Consider the following 20147-nt stretch of genomic DNA (forward strand, 5'->3'; position numbering starts at 1 on the left):
CATAAATGAATCACCTTCTTTGACGGTCTGACCTGGGTAAACAAACATAGAGGCGGTGCCGGCAAGGGAGAGGGGTGGAGGAGAAGGGGGAGGAGGTGGGTTGGGAGGACAGCTGGTTTTCCTTCAGCCTGTACTACAGACAGAGTGCTGAGGCTTATTCCGGCTGCCCTCTCTTCCTGGACGAGTGGAGCAGAGGGGGAAGGGATAGGGGTCTGAGGGGGTTTGGGGGTTGTGTCTGCTACTCAGGCCCCCAAGGGAAAAGGGTGCCACACACGGACCCTGCAAACGGAGGCGACTGCTGCCAGACAGCACTCAATGTGACTCTGACAGTCAGCGGTAGATATGCCGTCTGGATGTCTACACTACACTGTCTGTCTGTCTGTCTGTCTGCTGGACATACACACTAGTCTAGTGATCTCTCTATTGCTCTCTCTCCCCCCTCTCTCCATCTCTCTCTCTCTCTCTCGTTCTCACCCTCTCCCCCCCTCTCAATTCAACTATCTCCTATCCCACTCTCTCTTCCCTCCTCTCTCTTTACCTCCCTCCCTCCCTCCCTCAATTCACCCCCCCCCCCCCCCCCTCCCACTCTCTCCAGACTTCCCATATGTATGTGATTTAAGCTCAGGCTCTGGGGAGAGGCAGGTCCACTGAGAGAGGCGTAGGGGGGAGTCGAGGAGAGAGGGAGGAGGGAGAGGAGGAAGTACACACAGTTTACAGGACTTGGGGCTGGGCTGGCGCAGGCACCGCATCTGGAGGTCGGACCAGTGGAAAAGTGAAACCAACGGGTGCAGTGGAGCGAGGGAGAGAGCTGCCTGTGTCCCAGAGAGACTTCCCGACAGACGGGACAGGGAGAGACAGAGAGGGAGCAGTGCTCCACTGGACTTACACACAGACATGTCTGCTACTAGAGCTCTGCCATGCCTCTGCCTTCTTTTCTCCATCATCCTCTCAGGGATCGTCTGCCCAGCGGCTCCCAACGGTTTAGATTTGGAACAGCGTTCGGTGGTAAAAGTAAGACCAGACTTTTAGTTTTTTCCTCTGCTTGGCTGGTACAGGATGCATAGCAGGCTTCCAGTGCCTTATCGCAGCTAAATATAGAGGGCCTGTTGTTGTTACAAACTTTTCCACGACTGTGGAAAGAGTCCTGTCCTTTGGACTGTGTCATGTCAAAGACTTGTGCTGAATGCCTCTGTAGCTAAACCCTGGCGGGTTTAGATTTGAGAGCCACTGTAAGACAGACAGGTTTGTGAGTTAGTCATTGTGCTTCGTAGACATTTGTGAAGTGCTGGGGTGGTTTGGGTGTGAGAGGATCTTGCTGTGTGGATCTATATCTCTATGGCCTCACTCTGGCCACTCAGTGCTGCCTCTCAACCCTCTCTTTTTTCTGCCTGGGGTCGAGCTGTTAGCGGAGGAGCTCCAGCCGAGATCTCGATGAGGGCCGTGCCATTCTCCACTGGCACCCGCTGGCCCCCCGATAGGGCCCTAATGGAAACCAGCTGCCAAGTGTTGAGCAACACACATAGAGGGAACACAGCGGGTAGAAAGAGTATGAGAAACAATACGTGACATGCTGCTGATGTATTTATAGTGGGTAGACTGGGTACAGGCTGGTATTTCCTGTTTGTGGGGCCAAATGGGACCCCTATAATGGGCCTCGAGTTTAAAGATGCCTTCTTCTATCTCAGGGGGACACAGGCAAAACAATGTGTCCAGAGCTAGACTAATGTAAGAACAATGAGTTTAATAGCTAGATTTGTGTGGCGGAGGGGCAGGGAGCAGACCCCCCATAGTGTTCCAATTGAGAATTGACGATCTTCCGCCTCTTGTGAAATGTGAAGATTGTTTACTTGTTCTGTGAGCATTCAAATACCATTGTCCCATGAGGAGAATGAGGCCTCTCCACTGCAGACATATCGTCTCTGCTCTGTTTTTGGATTATGATGAAATTCACATGACCTAACCAGGCCCTTTTCCCCCCAGTGTCTTCCGAGGAGTTTACCACTAAACCAGGGACTGAAGCCTTCACCAGGGCCAAAGTCAATAAGCTATCTGCCCCTTATTGGTGAGCAGTGGAATAAGGGAGGCATATGGTTTGTTGTTCCCATTGCAAAGAGAGCGAGATTTCACAGCCTCAGGCCTGAAGAGATGTAGATTTTGGACTGGATTCCTGTTTGAAGCCCATTCTTGTTTTTTTGTTGTTGCCTGAGCTAAAAACCCACTGTATTTATTCAGCGCTGTCCCAGAGGCAGAGATAGAGGCAGACTCATGGTCAATCTTGTGAATCTAATAACATAGGCCTACTACAGCACTTCTGAACACATGATATGAACAGCTAGTGATAAACACATACCATTTAACAGTGTCCAGTCCTGTTAGAAGTGGAGCCCCAGTGACATAGTCTTTGGAACATGCTGCTGCATATGAAACACAGAGAGGCTATACCGCGTGGTGAATGTCATCTTTGTTCTCTACGGTAGTGGGCACACAGAGGAGAAGTTCCGAAATTGCTCACATACCGAGGACATTCATAGTGGACCAGAGGGCTACAGATGTCCATTATTTCAATGTTCATGCCATTTAGGAGCAGATTAGAGCATTCACCATGCTGTGAATTCTTATTGAGGGGTTCATGTTCAGTATCTCAGGATTACTCCCTATGCCCAGGGGAAATATCACCCAAAGTTTGGGCTTGGTTTTTGAATGATAGGGGATTCGAAACCAAATTACATTTTAATGAAAGCATTAATACGAACAGGAAATAATGTAATTAGATATGACGTGGTGTAAAGGCTACTGGGTTGTATACACACTTGAGTCCTAAATGGCACACTATTCCCTACATATTGCACTACTTTTGACCAGAACCCTACTGTATTGGCCTTGGTGGTCAAAAGTAGTACACTATGTAGGGAATCGGTTGCCATTTGGACACAGCCTATCCCACACTAAACCATCTGCTGATTCTGCTCCATCTTTCCCAGGAACCTCTTGTCCCACGGGTCTGGTTGTGGATGCATCGTCCAGCTGTTTGACCCGTCACAGGATGTCACACAGCTAATCATTCTAAATCCAGTCATTAGCAATGAAGGGTCATTCTTCAGCACTGTCAGCCACCGCTAAAACCGGTGGACTAACATTCTGTGGTGGACTTAGAACCCTTGTCCAATGACCTCATCTGTGATATGGATCTCTAGACTGCTTATCGTCCCAGTGCACAGTCAGATCATTTTACATCATGTCTGGTCTAGGTTCTTCTTCTCTGCTAATTATTCAATCAAAAGTTCAATAAAAAAAAGTGTGTCATCAATTGTTATGCAAACATACTGTATGTGTGCGTGCATAAGGTCAGTAGAATTGATTGAACTATAACCAGGACATCCTATAACATCGTAACAATGTGATGTATAAGTCTGTTCTTATTTAGTTTGTGTACGATCGGTCAGGAAAGACACTGGAAGGAAGGGGCTACAGGGAAAAATCTGCCCCGGTCATGAAAGCACTGCTGTTCACAGGATGTTCCACATTAGTTCACTGGAGAGGCATTTCTCTGTCTCACGGCCTGCTCATGAATAAATCAAGGGGAAAATATGCATCACAACTGGGAGCATACAGTATCTCTGCAATGTATGATGTATTTGTCCCAGCCACTCTGTATGGAGCAAGGGGGGAGGCAAACTTGGCATTCTTTACAGTAGGCCAACATGAACAGAGTGGTATTGTACGATCACTGTGCTCTTTGAATGGGGTGACTGAAGATCAAAGTGATGTGTGTGTGTGGGGGGGGGGGGGGGGTTACTGAACTCTGACATCACACTACAGCAGGAAACCACCTCGAAGTGGATTTACATGTACCAGACGTGGGATGACTAAAAGTACTGTCTCATAAATTCCGTGTCGGCCGTGCGAGTGAGAAACTCTAGAGGTGTCGGAGCCGGGACTGTCGTTCCCACATCCCTGCACTTTAGTCCACAGCACTACCGGTGGCAGAAAAAGTGGCAGAGTGAATTTGGCACAAATGTTTTGGTGTAACTGACATTCTGTAAATATATAACAGAGCAGTATCGAGTACGTCATACTTTTTCCCCCCAGGTCATGTACTGTGCTTAACTTCCACATCTTACAGTAGCTGAATAAGAGAGCATCTTCTCCCACGAAGGAATGTGAGTGTGTTTGATGAGAGATGTTGTGGAAAACAGTGGAACGTTGTATCCCATTGATGACAGACCAACCTAAGCCAGGCTGGCCAAAACGATTCCAGGTGCTCTACTTTCTGAAATTGCTGTTGAATGATAGAGTGCCTCGTTAGCAACTTGGCATTAACGTCAGGAACCCAGCTGCTCTCTGGTCAATGTGTTTCTACTTCTGCAGCCATTAAACTGGTTCATTTTAGACAGATCAGGTTCAGGGGCATATTTGTACTTGTGGGAAACTGGGGTTGTACTCTGTTTACAAACATCTCCCTCATGTTCCCTCTCTTAGGTGTGTGCAAGAGGATATTTCCTCAGTAACCAGAACAAATGCCTACCATGTAACTGCAAAGGCCATTCAGAAACCTGTGAGGAGATCACTGGTATTTGTATAGTAAGTCTTTTCCCATGTATTACCTCCTCTTGATTAATCATAATACTATTATATCAGTAATATATTTCAACTAGATTACACTCTTTAGGGTAGAGTTTATATATATATATATAATATCACTCCATCAAGGGAAATATAGTATTCTTTCTCACAAAGATATCTACATATATTTTAGGTTGATGAGTATCCCTGGAAATAATCAGAATTCATGTAAACATTGCAGTTTTGAAAATGTAGCTTGTCCAAAAAAAAGTGGTTTCTTGGCACAATTTACTCCGGGCATGGGGTTAGTTGAACCGAGGGATAGGGTAACTTAAACCGCCTACAACTTCCTGTACTGAAATAAATATTACCCCTACCTTTTAAAAACCATGTTTATCTTTATTTCCCAAACACATTTCAACACAATCACAATCATTTTGGTATTTTAATCATTTTAAGCAACTTTTTACACCGGCTTAGCAGCAAACAAACACTTTGTACTTTTTTTTTTAACACTTTTAACATAGGCCAGCCCTGTTGTTACCTCATATCCCAGTGATAATGCCTTGCATTACGCCTGGGAAAAAAACACTTCCATTTGCTCAACCATTGGCTCAACTTACCCCAAGGCAAACATTTAGACTATATTAGCTCACACAGCCACAAGGATGCACTTTCATGCTAGGTTTAGGACCTTAAATGAAGCTTATGGAGACCCCAACTGATGTATAGAACAATCTTAAAATGATCTACTTTGGTTTAGATACAAGCGTCATGAAACCTCTAACACAAATACATTTCTTTGACTTATTTACCACTTTTATATGTGTTTTTTTCCCCTTCACAGGCTCCATTAAAGGATAGCCTCTTCCTAAATATTTGGTCAAATTATGAATTTTGTGTATGGTTTCCTAGAAACAAGGGTAGCTCAACTTACCCCACTCTCCCCTACCATACAGTCATGTCAGGACCACACCACTGGGAATTTCTGTGAGATCTGTGAAGACGGATACATGCCTGACGTCAACACATACGGACGTCACTCCTGCCGGCCGTGCGCCTGTCCCCTCTCGATCCCCTCCAACAAGTAAGCCACAGCGCATGTACCTCCAGACCCTACTGTTGTGTCGGCCCTGCAGGGAGAAACCTCCCGCTGGGCAACTGGTTGAATCAACGTTGTTCCCACTTCATAAAAAAAATATATAGATATTTATATAGACAAAACTGTTGAATCAGCGTGAAAAAAAAACGGATTGAATTTGCCAAAAGTCATCAGCGTAAAGGAATTTCGTCTTCCTCTCACCCAAGTTGTCATCGAAATCCAATGACATGGTGCCATTTTGTGTTGATTTCATGTTTAATTCACGTTAGTTGACGACTCAACCAAATGTAAATCAGAACTAGATGTCAAAATGACGTCTGTGCCCAGTGGGCTGTGTGTTGGCGGGCAGAGCTCACTGACTGACATTCTTTCCCCTGTGTGTCTGGCCAGCTTTGCAGAGCACTGTGACAGAAGCAGTAACATCCTACGGTGCAAGTGCCAAGAGGGCTATGCTGGACATTACTGTGAGAGGTCAGTGCTGACAGGGACTTGGCTTGGCCACAACCATGAGTTACTACATCTCCACCATGGGAGCAATTACACTCATAACATTAAATCAGCTCAAATAGCCACAAATGAAAATCTTGCATTTTCCCCTATTTCTACATGTTGAATATGGGCCAATGTTTCTGAACCTGAAAGGAAAATGTTTGGGAATGCTTACAAATAATGATGTTTCAGTATAAGTGATAAGACACCCTAAGTCAAACAATTATTGGCAATCACCTTGCGTCTTCCTCACCCAGATGTGCTCCAGGTTTCTCTGGCAACCCCATGATGATTGGTGACTCCTGTAAGAGGTGTGACTGTAACGGTAACTCGGACCCCAACCACATCTTCAATGAGTGCCACAACGTGACCGGCTTCTGTCAGAACTGCTGGGGGGACACGTCTGGAGCCAACTGTGAACGGTGTGCCCCGGGTTTCTACGGTGATGCCATCAGTGCCAAGAACTGCAGAGGTGCGTGCCAACTTGCCAAGAGTACTATTCAACATGACATACCCTAAGGCCCTTGCTCCAATAATACAGCCCTACTGTCAATGAAGACTATCCATGGAAAAACAGAGAACAAAACAGATATTTATACGTCTGAAGATGATACCCACTTGTCTGGAGGGTGAAGATGTGTTCATGAGCAGTAAAATGCTTTATGTTGCATTTGAACCCTGCTTTTACCTTGCTCTTTGTCTTAAAAGGCTTGCTATGGCGTTGTCTTCAGGTAGAGCTCTGACAATTCCCCCCTGTGTTGCTCATAATGGGTGTTATAGACATACGCCAATTACAAAGCTCTATGTGAAACAAAGTCCGTTTTGTGTGTTTACATAGTTTGGCGTGTATGTATGTACATGTATTGTCCTCCGCAAGGGCAAAAATAACCTTTTCCATTGTGACCATGTCACGCTTCTGTGACCCGCGCTGTATTACCTATGTGTGTGTCCTGTGTTACAGCGTGTGAGTGCAGCAAGTGCGGGACAGGATCGTGTGACGACAGGACCGGGACGTGTCACTGTAAGCCTGGCGTCACCGGCCGACTCTGTGACCGATGTGAGGTGAGTCACTCAGGGGCCTTTTCAATGTGAGCCGTACGACCATGTGGACACACATTCACACTGTTGGACAGTCTGCCCTGATAACTAAGCAAAGCAGGTGGAGAAGAGAGCAGACAAAATTGTTTAGGCTACTGTGAATACACCTGTATATAGTTAACAACAGCATGAACAACAACAGCAAGCAAAACTAACTATAAGGCTTGTGTCTATAATGTGCTTTAGGAGGGTCACACAGGTTTCAACGGTTGCCAGGGCTGCCGGAGGTGTGACTGTGGGGCTGCCGGGCTCCGGCCTACTTGTCATCCTCTGACCCACAGCTGCCAGTGCCAACCAGGGGCCGGAGGCCGATACTGCGAGCGCTGCCTCCCAGACCACTGGAACTACGGCCCCTCAGGGTGCCAGAGTAAGCCATGTGTGACCCTACTCCCATCTCAATCACCCACATGCAGGAAATCCTGGAATCAAAAGCTAGTGTCTGTCACTCTCTCTCTCTGTGTTTCACACACTCAAGAACATAAACCACCCAGACCAGTTTGGTCAAACATTCGGAACCGAAATTGTTTTCCCCAGAGTTTTTACTGCAGCTAGCTAGTCAGTCCACTGTTCTCACACCCACTCACACATGATGTCAGGCAGGCATCTGCTGCAATCTGCAACCCGGGGGCCAGCTGTACACATTTGTACACGATCACAAGGACAAACTGCAGCTATCATCCAACTTTCCTCTGACATCACCGCCCAGCCCCAATTAATCTGGCCAGCTGCCAAAATCATCCCACAGCCACAGTATAGAGAACTAGGGAACTAAATTCAAGTTTTATTTGTCACGTGTGCAAGTACAGTGAAATGCTTAAAGCTGCTATTGTAACTTTTGGGCGACCCAACCAAATTCACATAGAAATGTGAGTTGTAGAACTGTCATTCTCATTGAAAGCAAGTCTAAGAAGCGGTAGATCTATTGCGCTATTTCTATGCTGCCCATTCTTAACTTTCGGTTTTGCGTCTTTTACTTTAGGTTTTGTACACCAGCTTCAAACAGCTGAAAATACAATATTTTGGGCTATTGATAAGGTATTCCACAGTGGTTTAGATGGCACAATGATTCTCTACACTATGCATAGATTGTTTTGTCACATAAACAGAAATGAGTCCGAACTTTTAGAATTTTAGCATCCAGGCAATAGCGGAGCGATTTTGGCATGTTGCACCTTTCGCTTGCAAGCCCTACCCAACAGCACAGTATTCAAAAGTATCAATTATAAGAAAATACAAAACATGAGCAATAAGAACTAAGAGAGGAAGCTATATACAGTACACGGTCAGAGCCAGTACCAAACCACTCAGCACGTGCAGCAGCACTCCTTCTCAGCCATAATACTCACCATGGGTTCCATCATATTTTTGGTACCCAGACTGACTCTCACGTGTCCGGCTGATAAAGCATTCAACTTGATGAAGGGAACTCCACATGTAATCAACTGTAGCTATATATGAGGTGCATGTGTATGTCTGTTTCTTCCATCCAGAATGTGACTGTGCTAGCGGGCACTGTGACATGCACACTGGGGAGTGTTTGCCAGAAGCAGCCATGGTCAACCCCTGCAACATCAGTAAGAGGGCCTGGTTAGAAATAAAAAAAAAAGACATTTCAGTTCATCATTAAACAACTATTTATTTGTGTTGGAAAATGACATAGAAAATAATTTTGTCGTCATTTGGCTCCTCCCTCCTATCAGGTTGTGATGAGTGTATCTGGCACCTGACTGGTGACCTGAGGCTGTCCAATAAAACGCTGGACCAGGTGAAGGTCAGTGTGTTGAACATCTCCACTGGGGCTGCAGCCAATGACAGGCTCAAGTACTACAACTACACCGCCCACCGTCTGCAGGTAGAGTACAGCCTCTCTTTCTGCTCACGCTGATATAGTCGGGACTCAATCATGTTGATGCACACCTATATTATCAGTTCATTCTGATTTAAACAAGAGAAATAAGCAACTTCGGGAGTTTAACTATTACAAAGCCGCTGGATATTGGCAAATCTCACACACTAAACACCCAACCAACCACCCAACCAACTAACCAACCAATACACCAAACATTGTACAGTGCACATCACACAATTCTCTTCTCACAACCCTAACACGCATAGACTGTATTGTAATAGTATTGTGTAAGTGTATCTAACTTCTCCCGTTTTGTTTTCAGACTCAGTTTATGAACTGGAGAAATAAGTCATCTATGATGAGGACACAGACAGGGCAGCTGGAGGAGGCCAGTGCTGCTCTACTCTCAGACATGAACCATCTGGCAGAGACGGTAAGAGGACACCTTCATCGCTCATCTAACTCACTTGCACTCCTCTTCCTCCCTCTTCCACTGTTTACATTACGCTGGAGGTGAAATAAAGTCCACCTGCAGAAGTTTGTAGAGTTGCAAGCTTGATGTAGTTATTGCATGCTGGGAATATGGGGCAGATTACTAAACTTTTGACCAATTTTAATACACTAACAAGTGAATTTGCCCAAAAATGTATGACATCCTCAAATGGGGGGACTAGATACATGAAGTGCTTTCATTTCTAAACGGTAAAACAGATATGTATGAAAATACCCTCAAATATAAGGTGACATTCTGTACTGTCGCCAGAGAAAAAACATTTGACCTCAAATACAAAATCCTGGAGTATAGAGCCAGTGAGAATATTTTAGCTTCACTGTCCAAATAAATAAGTAGGGGAGTGTAGATCAGTTAGCTTATCTCTCAGAGCCATCACATCTATTTTATTGAGCTGTAGTGGTAGTGTCCGGACTGTGTGATTGATTTGTGTGTTCTTGTGGTGTTTGTCTTGACTATGTCATTGATCTGTCTGGTGTTTGTGGTGGGCCAGGAGAGTGTAGTGAAGTCCATGGGGGACCGAGTGGATGAAGACACACTACAAAGCGTCACTCTGGCTGACGAGCTGACCACTAACCTCACCACCCTCAACGTACTCCTTGAAGGTAATTTTAGGTCTGCTAAAGCTACACTGCTCTGTCTCTTTGAGTACTGTCCACCTCCCTTGTGATTATTATAGGCCTTTAGGTATGTTCTAAATGTTGATATGTGATTTCCAATAACTTTTGAATAACGCCTTGGCTTAAGATTGAAATCCAAATCCCCGTTGCTGTATTTCCTACAGTCATCCATTTATCAGCGTTTGAGTTTTCGAGGGGCGCTTCTGGTAACGAGGCCTCAGTCATATCCCAGCCTTCCTTCACCCTGTGCTCCCTGTTACGTTTGTGTCTCACAGAAATGATCAGTGACTGGGAGCTCTACAGTGTCCATCAGGACCTGGACCCAGAGGTCATCAGAAAGAAGACGGCCATGGCCGAGGGCATGGTGACATTGATGAAGAAACTGGACCTGTCCCCACGAGAGCCCACCGCCACCGATGAGTCCACGGAGGCCCACGACCGTGAGGAAAACACGTGCTTGTGCACACACACACACATTTTTTGATGGTTTGTTACAAAAGGCTGCGTTTGGGGTCCCATTTGTGTGTCGTTCAGTCCTTAGAAACGTGCGTCAGCTGGAGAAGAAGCTGATCAGTACGGAAGGCCGCATGGCCCCGGTACAGGAGGTGCTCTCCCGCTTCACCAAAAAGCTCTCTGAGGCCCAGGAGATCCTCCAGAAGGCTGCCAACACTGTGCAGGAGACAGAGGACATGAACAAAGCCAACACCGTCAAATTCCAGAGGAGTGAGGTAACTTCCCACAACCCCCGGGGTCCGCTTGGCCCAAACCGTGCCGCCGGGAGCCACTCTCGTCCTGGCTCCCCAAATGTCTCTAGCTGACTCCCTGACTCCCAGCCTCCCTGACCCTCTGACTCTCTGACTGACTTCCTGACTGGCCGCCTGACTGACTGACTGCCTGCTGGCCTGACTCCCTGGCTCTCTGGTTTCCAGCTCTCTGTGTTCGTCCGCTTGGGTTTATTACTACAGTTCACTGTGAGAACGCCCTGCTAAAACGATAAGTGCAGCTCAAGCCCGCTCTGGGGGAGTGTGATGTTGTTGAGTTCTGCCTCAGTGCCGTCTACCTCTATCTCTTCTCTGAATGTTGTAGGAGTTCAGCTTGGCTTTATCACTGGGAAGCAACACTGTCCTGCTCCTGCCAAGGAATAGACCAGATATTTCTCTCCATCTGTATGGGGATTGTTGTTGTTCCCAAAGTCTGCCAGAGAACTCAATTACCCGTGGTATTTAGTAGTAGAGAACAGTAACACAGAAACAGCTGTTGGATTGGATTGTTAGGAGGCACAAACTGGGGGAGATACATTACTGCACCACACAATCATATCCCCATATAAAGAGGCTATGCCCCTTAGAGTTAAATACAGCTGCTTGACATTGAATTGGGTATCATGTGTACAGTCATTTTGTAAAGCTCCTTAACATTTCTTTAAGTCGTGGGGCGTGTCTGTTCTGTTTATAGATCCGAAATACAATACAACAGGCCTGTTGGTCCTATTCATTACGGTGTGAAAACCTGAGGGATTGGGATTCTTTGTAGCACACAGACTGGCCTGTTGTCATGCCCAAGTTGACATTATGGGCCCATTGTGGTTCAGGGCCTCTGCTGTAAACCAATGACATGAATGGTGCACTGTCCAAACAGGAGGCCTCCCATAATCTGGGGCTCTTCCTTCCCTAAGCAGATTGGTCAACACTAGTCGTAGCAACAGGAACAAAGCCAGGGTTACTCTGGGGGTAGGACAATGTTACTGTGCTATACTTATATCTTTGTCAACAAATATCTCTATCTTGCCTCTTTGGGGAAAAAACAAATTTTTCATCCTTTTCATTTCACGTTTAATATTATTGTTCCTATGATTTATGTGCTTTTGTGATAAGAGTGTTCATATGGGAGACATGCCTAACCTGTACTCACTACACATAATGTATAACCTGTCCATCGTATATCTCCTCCCACCAGCCTCCTCTGCTCTGTACTAAAACAAAGATATGACTGAACATCTCTCTCCCAGGCCAAGCAGCAGATACTGGTGGAGAACTACGAAGCTGTGAATGACACCTTACAGACAGCTGAAGACCTCGTCAAGGACACTGAGAATACTGTTGCTGAGATGGTTCTCCTGGTGCAGGTAAGGCCTGTTCTCTTTTTGTAAATACCACAGTCACCATTAACCTATGCCGGAAAGCTTTGTATTTTGGATGAGAATGAGATCACTGAATGAGATCACCTGTATTATACATGTAATTACGATGGATTGGATTGCTTCAGTGCATGTTTTGGACACAGTACCTTCAGAAAGTATTCATACCCCTTTACTTGTTCCACATTTTGTTGTGTTACAGCCTGAATTCAAAATGGATTAAATAGATGTTTTTTCCCTCACCCATCTATCCCATAATGACAAAGTGAAGACATGTTTAAAAAAATGTTTTGCAAATCTATTGAAAATTAAATGCAGAAATATCTCATTTTGGGGGCCTCCCGAGTGGCGCAGCGGTCTAAGGCACTACAGACCCGGGTTTGATCCCAGGCTGTGTCGCAGCCGGCTGTGACCCGGGAGACCCATGAGGCAGCGAACAATTGTCACAGCGTCGTCCAGGTTATGGGAGGGTTTGGCCAGCCGGTATGTCCTTGTCCCATTGTGCTCTAGCGACTCCTTATGGAGGGTCGGGCGCATGCAAGCTGACTTCGGTCGCCAGCTGTACGGTGTTTCCTCCAACACGTTGGTGCGGCTGGCTTCCGGGTTAAGCGAGAAGTGTGTCAAGAAGCAGTGCGGCTTGGCGGGGCCGTGTTTCAGAGGATGCACGGCTCTCGACCTTCGCCTCTCCCGAGTCCGTACGGAAGTTGCAGTGATGGGACAAGACTGTAACTACCAATTGGATATCACAAAATTGGGGAGAAAAAGGGGGTAAATGTTTTTTTAATAAAAATATTTCTAATTTACATAAGTATTCAAACCCCTTAGTCAATACATGTTATAATCACCTTTGGCAGCAATTACAGCTGTGAGTCTTTCTGGATAAGTCTCTGAGAGCTTTGCACACATGGATTGTACAATATTGGCAAATTATTATTAAAATAATTATTTAAGCTCTTTCAAGTTAGTTGTTAATCATTGCTAGACAGCCATTTTCAAGTCAAAACTGTAACTAGGCTACTCAGGAACATTCAATGTCGTCTTGGTAAACAACTCCAGTGTATATTTGGCCTTGTGTTTTAGGTTATTGTCCTGCTGAAAGTTGAAAGGACTCCCAGTATCTGTTGGAAAGCAGACTGAATAAGGTTTTCCTCTAGGATTGTGCTGTGCTTAACTCTATTCCATTTATTTTTATCCAAAAGAAAACTCCCTAGTCCTTGCCGATGACAAGCATACCCATAATATGATGCAGCTACCACCATGCTTGAAAATACGAAGAGTGGTACTCAGTAATGTGTCGTATTGGTTTTGCCCCAAACATAACACTTTGTATTCAGAACATAAAGATAATTTCGTTGCCAAATCTTTTACAGTTTTACTTTAGTGCCTGATTCAGGATGCATATTTTAGAAAATGTGTATTCTGTACAGGCTTCCTTCTTTTCACACTGTCATTTAGGTTAGTATTGTGGAGTAACTACAATGTTGTTGATCCACCTTCAGTTTTCTCCTATCAAAGCCAGTAAACTATGTAACAGTTTTAAAGTCAGCATTGCCCTCATGGTGAAACCCCTGAGTGGTTTCCTTCCTCTCCGGCAACTGAGTTTGGAAGGACGCCTGTATCTTTGTAGTGACTGGGTGTATCGATACACCATCCAAAGTGTAATTAATCACTGCTGAAAAGGATATTCAATGTCTTTTTTACCCATCTACCATTAGGTGCCCTTCTTTGCAAGGGATTGGAAAACCTCCCTGGTCTTTGTGGTTGAATCTGTGTTTGAAATTCACTGCTCAGGTGGGGGATCTTACAGATATTCAGAAACCATGTTAAACACTATTATTGCACACAGAGTGAGTCCATGCAACTTATTAGTTTAGTTTAGTTTATTAATTCAACCATTTTAAAAAACAAGCACACATAAAACTTAAAAGCCATACATGCACATTAATAAAATCATTGAGGATAACACACAGTAAAGTCTGGGACTTATTTCCATTGTGGTCCTCTTGTATGTGACTTGTTATGCACATTTTTACTCCTGAACATATTTAGGCTTGCCATAACAAAAGGGTTGAATACTTATTGACTAAAGACATTTCAACTTTTCATTTTCTATTAATTTGTCAAAATGTCTCAAAACAGAATTCCACTTTGACATTATGGGGTATCGTGTGTAGGCCAGTGACACAACATCTAAATGGAATCCCTTTTGAATTCAGGCTTTAACACATCAAAATGTGGAAAAAGTCAAGGGGTGTGAATACTTTCTAAAGGCACTGTATGGCATGACAGGGAGAGTACCACGTATTGTCAATGCACTTTGTATGAATCCATGACAAATCTAACAGACACCCAAAATGATATTAGGGCATTTTTTGAGGTTGCATGAGATCAAAAACGCTGCTGCAAACTCTGACGCCCTCTGATGGCATTTTCTAAACGATTCATGATATTGTATACCTCATAAAGTACATTTCGGTTTCAAAACTATAAGTACTACAAACACATGCTTAGTACTGTTAGAAAGGTAAGAACTTCATTCTTATAACCCACCAACATTTGCCAGACCCTGTACAGGACACAAAACAATCGCTCAGATTTTAACAGGTTATACAATTCCCTTTTTGAGGGGATACTTCAGGATTTTCGAAATGAAGCACTTTGTATTCTTCCCCAGAGTCAGATGAACTTGTGGATACCATTGGTATGTCTCTGCGTGAAGAATGTTGCTAACTAGCATTAGCATAATGGCTGGGCATTAATGGAAAGCATAGGGCTTCATTGCCAAAATCCCAAGGTATCCCTTTAAGTCAATTGGCTCTCTATTGGTTAAGTCAGTGGTGAAATAGAATCATTCAGACGTAACTTTGTTAGTTAAGTCCTGGAATGGGGTCTGTATCTGTGTAGAACGTGACTGAGTACCACGCTGCGATCGATGGTGCCAGCAAGCTGTTGCAGGAGAAGACTGAGGCGCTGTCCCTGGCAGACAGAGACCTAGTCCAGAGAGCCCAGGACCACGCAAAGGATCTACAGAATCAAGCTACAGAGCTGGAGTAGTGAGTAGTAGTGATGTCATATAGTAATGATCTCATAATGGCATCCCTCTAATGCACATCACATTGTAGAACCAAACAACCAACTGCTAAACACGACTCGATTATCCACTTTATTCCATTATAATGCACACCACATTCAAGAACAAAACTACCACTGAACATTATTCAAAACGGATCAACAATCAATCACACTTTACTTGAAGCACAAATGAGTAGTACAGTAGTAGTATCACAGTTAAAAGCAGGCCAACACTACAGCTATGTTCTTTACTCTTAATGCTTTACAAAGATTCCAACTAGACCTTGACGTTGTTGTACGTTTCTTTCCACCTAGTGATCTGAAAGGCAGCGATGCCAACGGATTCGTGCAGAAGGCTCTGGTTGCAGCCAATGTGTACAACAACATAGTCCAGTACATCGAAGAGGCCAACATCACTGGACTGACAACACTGGATTTAGCAACAAGAGCTGAGGATGTAGGTTGTCCGAAATGCGCAGTATACAGTATTTAGGCTAATATAGAGTGGTTTTCAATTGATAAGCTAAAACTGTGCTGTCTATGGCAGGCCACCAACGGGATCAACACACAGCTGGGGTTCCTGAAGACTCAGAGTGACAACATCTTCAAGGAATCTATTTCATTGCATTCTGAGCAACTTGGTATGACATTTTTTAGATTGGGCAATGTCTGGTTATTTTTAGACTAGACTGTACGGGTTCTCCTCGATGATTCATGTGTGAATTGTCTCAACAGAGGTTGAAACTGAGGTTCTGGACAAGATTAAATATATTGAGGAGACCAAGGAGACCATGGATGACAACACCAAAAAACTAGAGGAAGTACTGAAAGACATCAAGGAAATTGAGCCAGGTAAAACACATTCTTGTTCCGGACCATAGCCTATCTAGGGTCTCTGACATGCACATCATTGTATTCACTGCCATTCACTGCTCTCCTCATCTCGGTACTGAATTTGTTGTTCTGAATTCCACTTTGATCTTCCAGGCAGAACCACCAAGCGTCTGGAGCTCACCAAGGAGGTGGCTGAAGGCACCCTGAACCGCTCTGTGGAGGTCCTGCAGACCATCACCCCCATCCACGAGAAGGTGGAGGAGTGGGCCACCAACATGAAGAACCAAGATTACTCTGCTGCAGCCTTTGACCGCGCTGTAGTCTCTGCTGGGAAAGCAGGTACAGTATACTCATCAACACTTCTACAGTATTTCAATCCTCGACAGAGAAGACTAAATGACTAAGCATTACCCTCAAACTAGTAAGTGGTAATCCTCTCCATCCATGGTGGGTTTTTCAGTTGAGAACCTGTCTGAGCTGGTTCCTGAGCTGCTGGACAAGCTGCGTGTTATTGAGAAGAAGCCAGTGAACAACGTGACCACCAACATCATGCGGATCAGAGAGCTCATCGCCCAGGCCAGGAGTGTGGCCAAGAAGGTCAATATTATCACCTATCACCACCAATGAAAAGCCCTATACAGTCTTGTGTTACTATAATCCCAAGTCTTGTTCATAATCGAGTCCTGTATGACACAGATACAGTGCCTTCGGAAAGTATTCAGACCCCTTGACTTTATCCACATTTTGTTAAGTTACAGCCTTATTCTAATATTGATAAAATAGTTGTTTTCCTCATCGATATACACACAATACCATAATGACATTTCTTTAATCCATTTTAAAATAAGGCTGTAACGTAACAAAATGTGGAAAAGTCAAGGAGTCTGAATACTTTCCGAAGGCACTGTATATCATGTTTTGTTACACCATACTGTAGGTCCAAGTGTCCATGAAGTTCAACGGTCAGTCGTCGGTTGAAGTGCAGCCCCACATCAATGTGGCGGACCTTAAGACAGTGACCACCATCAGTCTGTTCATCAGGGTGGACCCAGATAAGGACCCTATTGAGGACCGCTTCATCTTCTATCTGGGAGACAGAAACGTGAGGAGGCTGGGGGGAGGGGGGGTTAGGAAATAGGGAGCTGGGCTGGTGCTGGGTTCAGATCTACTTGTCCTGTATAGCCGACTCCTTTTGTTGTCATGCCACAACCATGGAAGTTGGCCATACAGCATAAACACATCTGGGATCAGGCTAGCATAGACCAGCATATAGCGCAACAGCCCCTGTGATAATGCTGACGTGTTTTTCTATTGTGTGCAAGAAGTGGGTGGGTTGGAGAAGGGGGTTGCAGAATGGCCCAGATCTGCTAATGATAGTTCCCAGACTTGGACCCTGAGGATGGCTTGAGATAAAAGGGCGAGAGCAGCTTGTGTGCAGATGAATGGTTTGTTGTGATCATGTGAGCAGAAGAGGCCTTTGAGACAGTTGCCTTTTTCAAAAGGTTTCCGGGAGACGCCTGTTGTGTGCGCCACTGCCGCCAAAGTCGGGGCTCATTTACATAAATGCCGTTACCCCCCCACCCACAGGAGCTCTCTCTGGGCCTCTCTGTTCTCTTTAATGATGCTGCTTACCCTGGTGATTCTGCCACTGCTGTAAATTATGCAGTGGTGTTTGTGTAAGTCTGCTTGATGCTTAGAAATGGCGCTCTGTGACCCTTCGTTGGTTTTATAAAGCAAAGATTAGGAGATTTTCCTGAATAAGATCGCAGGCAGGGATTCAATATTACAATACAGGCACTGTGCTGTATAAAACCTGTCACCTTGGTTTCTCTCCTACATATCATATAGGGTAAGAAGGACTACATGGGTCTGGCCATCAAGAATGACAACCTGGTGTACATCTACAACCTGGGAGGGGAAGATGTTGAAATCCCGCTGGGTTCAAAGCCTGTCAGCCAATGGCCTCCAGTCTTCAACCTCATCAAAGTGGAGAGGTACAGTAGTGTGTTACCTAAGCAACAGATCCAGTCGCACAGATAGACTGGCATAGCCTGGTAGAAGATCAATGAATGCTTATTAGACAAGACATCTGTCGTGTCTGTCGTCATGCCATACATGTTTCATGAAGGACAAGCGATGACAAAGAACTTGGCTAAAGCACATACAGTACAGATTTGCAACCTTGCTAAAGACCGTCCGTCCATTCCCACAGACAGGACATCTGTCTCGTCTAACCACTCACAGGGATTCATGAGGCTGTTCTGCCCATGCAGTATGCAACGGTGTTGATGGGACTGATTATTCACGCTTATTTGTGTCTTTGTTTTGACAGGCTGGGCAGACATGGAAAAGTGTTCCTGACTGTGCCCAGTCAGACGTCCACTGACGAGCAGAAGTTCATCCAAAAGGGCGAAGCCTTTGGCACCGACTCCCTGTTCAACCTGGACCCTGAAGACACTGTCTTCTTCGTGGGTGGCGTCCCCGCTGACGTCAGGGTACGGTATCACTTTCTAACAGGATATGACATCGACCTCTGATCAGAGTTCTGTGGCATTGGCTAATGCGTAGCAGACCATTTCCATCGTACAATGATGTAAACTGTACTTCACTCATGAACCACTGACACAGCAGAATTGAATCAGTATTGACTCTCTATTTACTTTTTCCTTCCAAGATAAGATTCTGAATGTTTTGTTTTTCCTTGTAGCTTCCACCTGCACTCAGCCTAGCTCCTTTTGTGGGCTGCATCGAGTTGGCCTCTTTAAATAATGATGTCATCAGTCTGTACAATTTCAAACAGACGCACAAGATGGATGTAGTTGCTTCAACACCTTGTCCCAGGTATGACGTACTGTATCTTGTCTATATACGTTTTCTGTTGGGAACATTAGATATTACCTCTGCCCTTAAAGAGTCCACGTCTCCATCGGAGGCTCCTTCAGGCAAGTCGCTTCATTTCGACTTAACTCTAACATTGTTTTCTTTGCCGTATCAGGTATAAGCTGGCATTCTCGCAGAGTCGTATCGCCAGCTACCTGTTTGACGGAACTGGATATGCCCTCATCAACAACATGGAGAGGAGGGGTAAATTTGGCATCGTCACCCGGTTTGACATTGCTGTTCGGACAGTAGCAAACAACGGCATCCTGTTACTCATGGTCACCGAGGTAAATATAGTGGCGAAAATGTCCCCTTTATTTTTGAACAAGCAACATAGTGTCAGTCAGTGATGCAATGCTATGCCTTGCAATTCTTCAGAGAGCATAGAGAGATTTACCAATACTTTTTCTGCGTCATGTTACTGGGGAAAAATGACTAGAAAAAAACTGTTCAATAATTAATTCCAGGACAAGTTCTTCCTGTTAGAGTTGAAGAATGGCTTCCTACGTCTCATGTACGACTTTGGCTTCAGCGGAGGCCCGATCGTCATGGAGAGTAACTTACCTAAACTACAGATCAATGACGCAAGATACCATGAGGTAAATCTAAATCAGCCCATTGTCTTTCTGTCGGCAGTGGTGTGCCTATTAAGATGTGAATGCAATCAATTTCCTTTCAACAGTAGGCCTAATCCAATCTAAGCTGTGCTGTTCTTTTTATAGGTGTCAGTCATCTATCACTACTCCAAGAAGATCATTCTATTGGTGGACAAGAGTCACGTGAAGTCCATGGAGAATGAAAAAAAAACGTTGCCCTTCTCCGATATCTACATAGGAGGGGCCCCCTCGCTCATTCTCCTCTCCAGGTGAGTCAGTTATCTACTCACACGTGCACTTCCTCACACCAATCCAAGGACCTTAAGAGGTCTTACTTTGTAAGCATTGTTGACAATTGTAACACAATATCAACAGATTGTTACATTAGCATTACAC

The 20147-nt window shown here is 44.9% G+C and overlaps 1 protein-coding gene across 1 annotated transcript in view; it reads left to right on the forward strand.

Moving 5' to 3' along the window:
• Positions 1 to 661: 661 nt before the first annotated feature.
• The window catches only part of lama4 (laminin, alpha 4), a 30414-nt gene continuing 10928 nt past the window's right edge, over positions 662 to 20147 (forward strand). The window contains exons 1-27 of the mRNA XM_036975682.1: positions 662 to 1011; positions 4480 to 4581; positions 5523 to 5650; positions 6056 to 6136; positions 6412 to 6626; positions 7116 to 7216; positions 7439 to 7619; positions 8743 to 8826; positions 8953 to 9104; positions 9424 to 9534; positions 10106 to 10217; positions 10508 to 10672; positions 10767 to 10960; positions 12241 to 12357; positions 15274 to 15422; positions 15757 to 15898; positions 15989 to 16082; positions 16177 to 16293; positions 16429 to 16614; positions 16736 to 16872; positions 17213 to 17377; positions 18124 to 18269; positions 18608 to 18770; positions 18983 to 19116; positions 19271 to 19442; positions 19623 to 19754; positions 19878 to 20020. Coding sequence (XP_036831577.1) covers positions 895 to 1011; positions 4480 to 4581; positions 5523 to 5650; positions 6056 to 6136; positions 6412 to 6626; positions 7116 to 7216; positions 7439 to 7619; positions 8743 to 8826; positions 8953 to 9104; positions 9424 to 9534; positions 10106 to 10217; positions 10508 to 10672; positions 10767 to 10960; positions 12241 to 12357; positions 15274 to 15422; positions 15757 to 15898; positions 15989 to 16082; positions 16177 to 16293; positions 16429 to 16614; positions 16736 to 16872; positions 17213 to 17377; positions 18124 to 18269; positions 18608 to 18770; positions 18983 to 19116; positions 19271 to 19442; positions 19623 to 19754; positions 19878 to 20020 — 3740 coding nt within the window. The 5' untranslated portion in view covers positions 662 to 894. The remainder of the gene's footprint in view (positions 1012 to 4479; positions 4582 to 5522; positions 5651 to 6055; positions 6137 to 6411; positions 6627 to 7115; positions 7217 to 7438; positions 7620 to 8742; positions 8827 to 8952; positions 9105 to 9423; positions 9535 to 10105; positions 10218 to 10507; positions 10673 to 10766; positions 10961 to 12240; positions 12358 to 15273; positions 15423 to 15756; positions 15899 to 15988; positions 16083 to 16176; positions 16294 to 16428; positions 16615 to 16735; positions 16873 to 17212; positions 17378 to 18123; positions 18270 to 18607; positions 18771 to 18982; positions 19117 to 19270; positions 19443 to 19622; positions 19755 to 19877; positions 20021 to 20147) is intronic.

Source organism: Oncorhynchus mykiss, chromosome 4 (assembly GCF_013265735.2).
Source record: "Oncorhynchus mykiss isolate Arlee chromosome 4, USDA_OmykA_1.1, whole genome shotgun sequence".
NCBI lineage: Eukaryota > Metazoa > Chordata > Actinopteri > Salmoniformes > Salmonidae > Oncorhynchus > Oncorhynchus mykiss.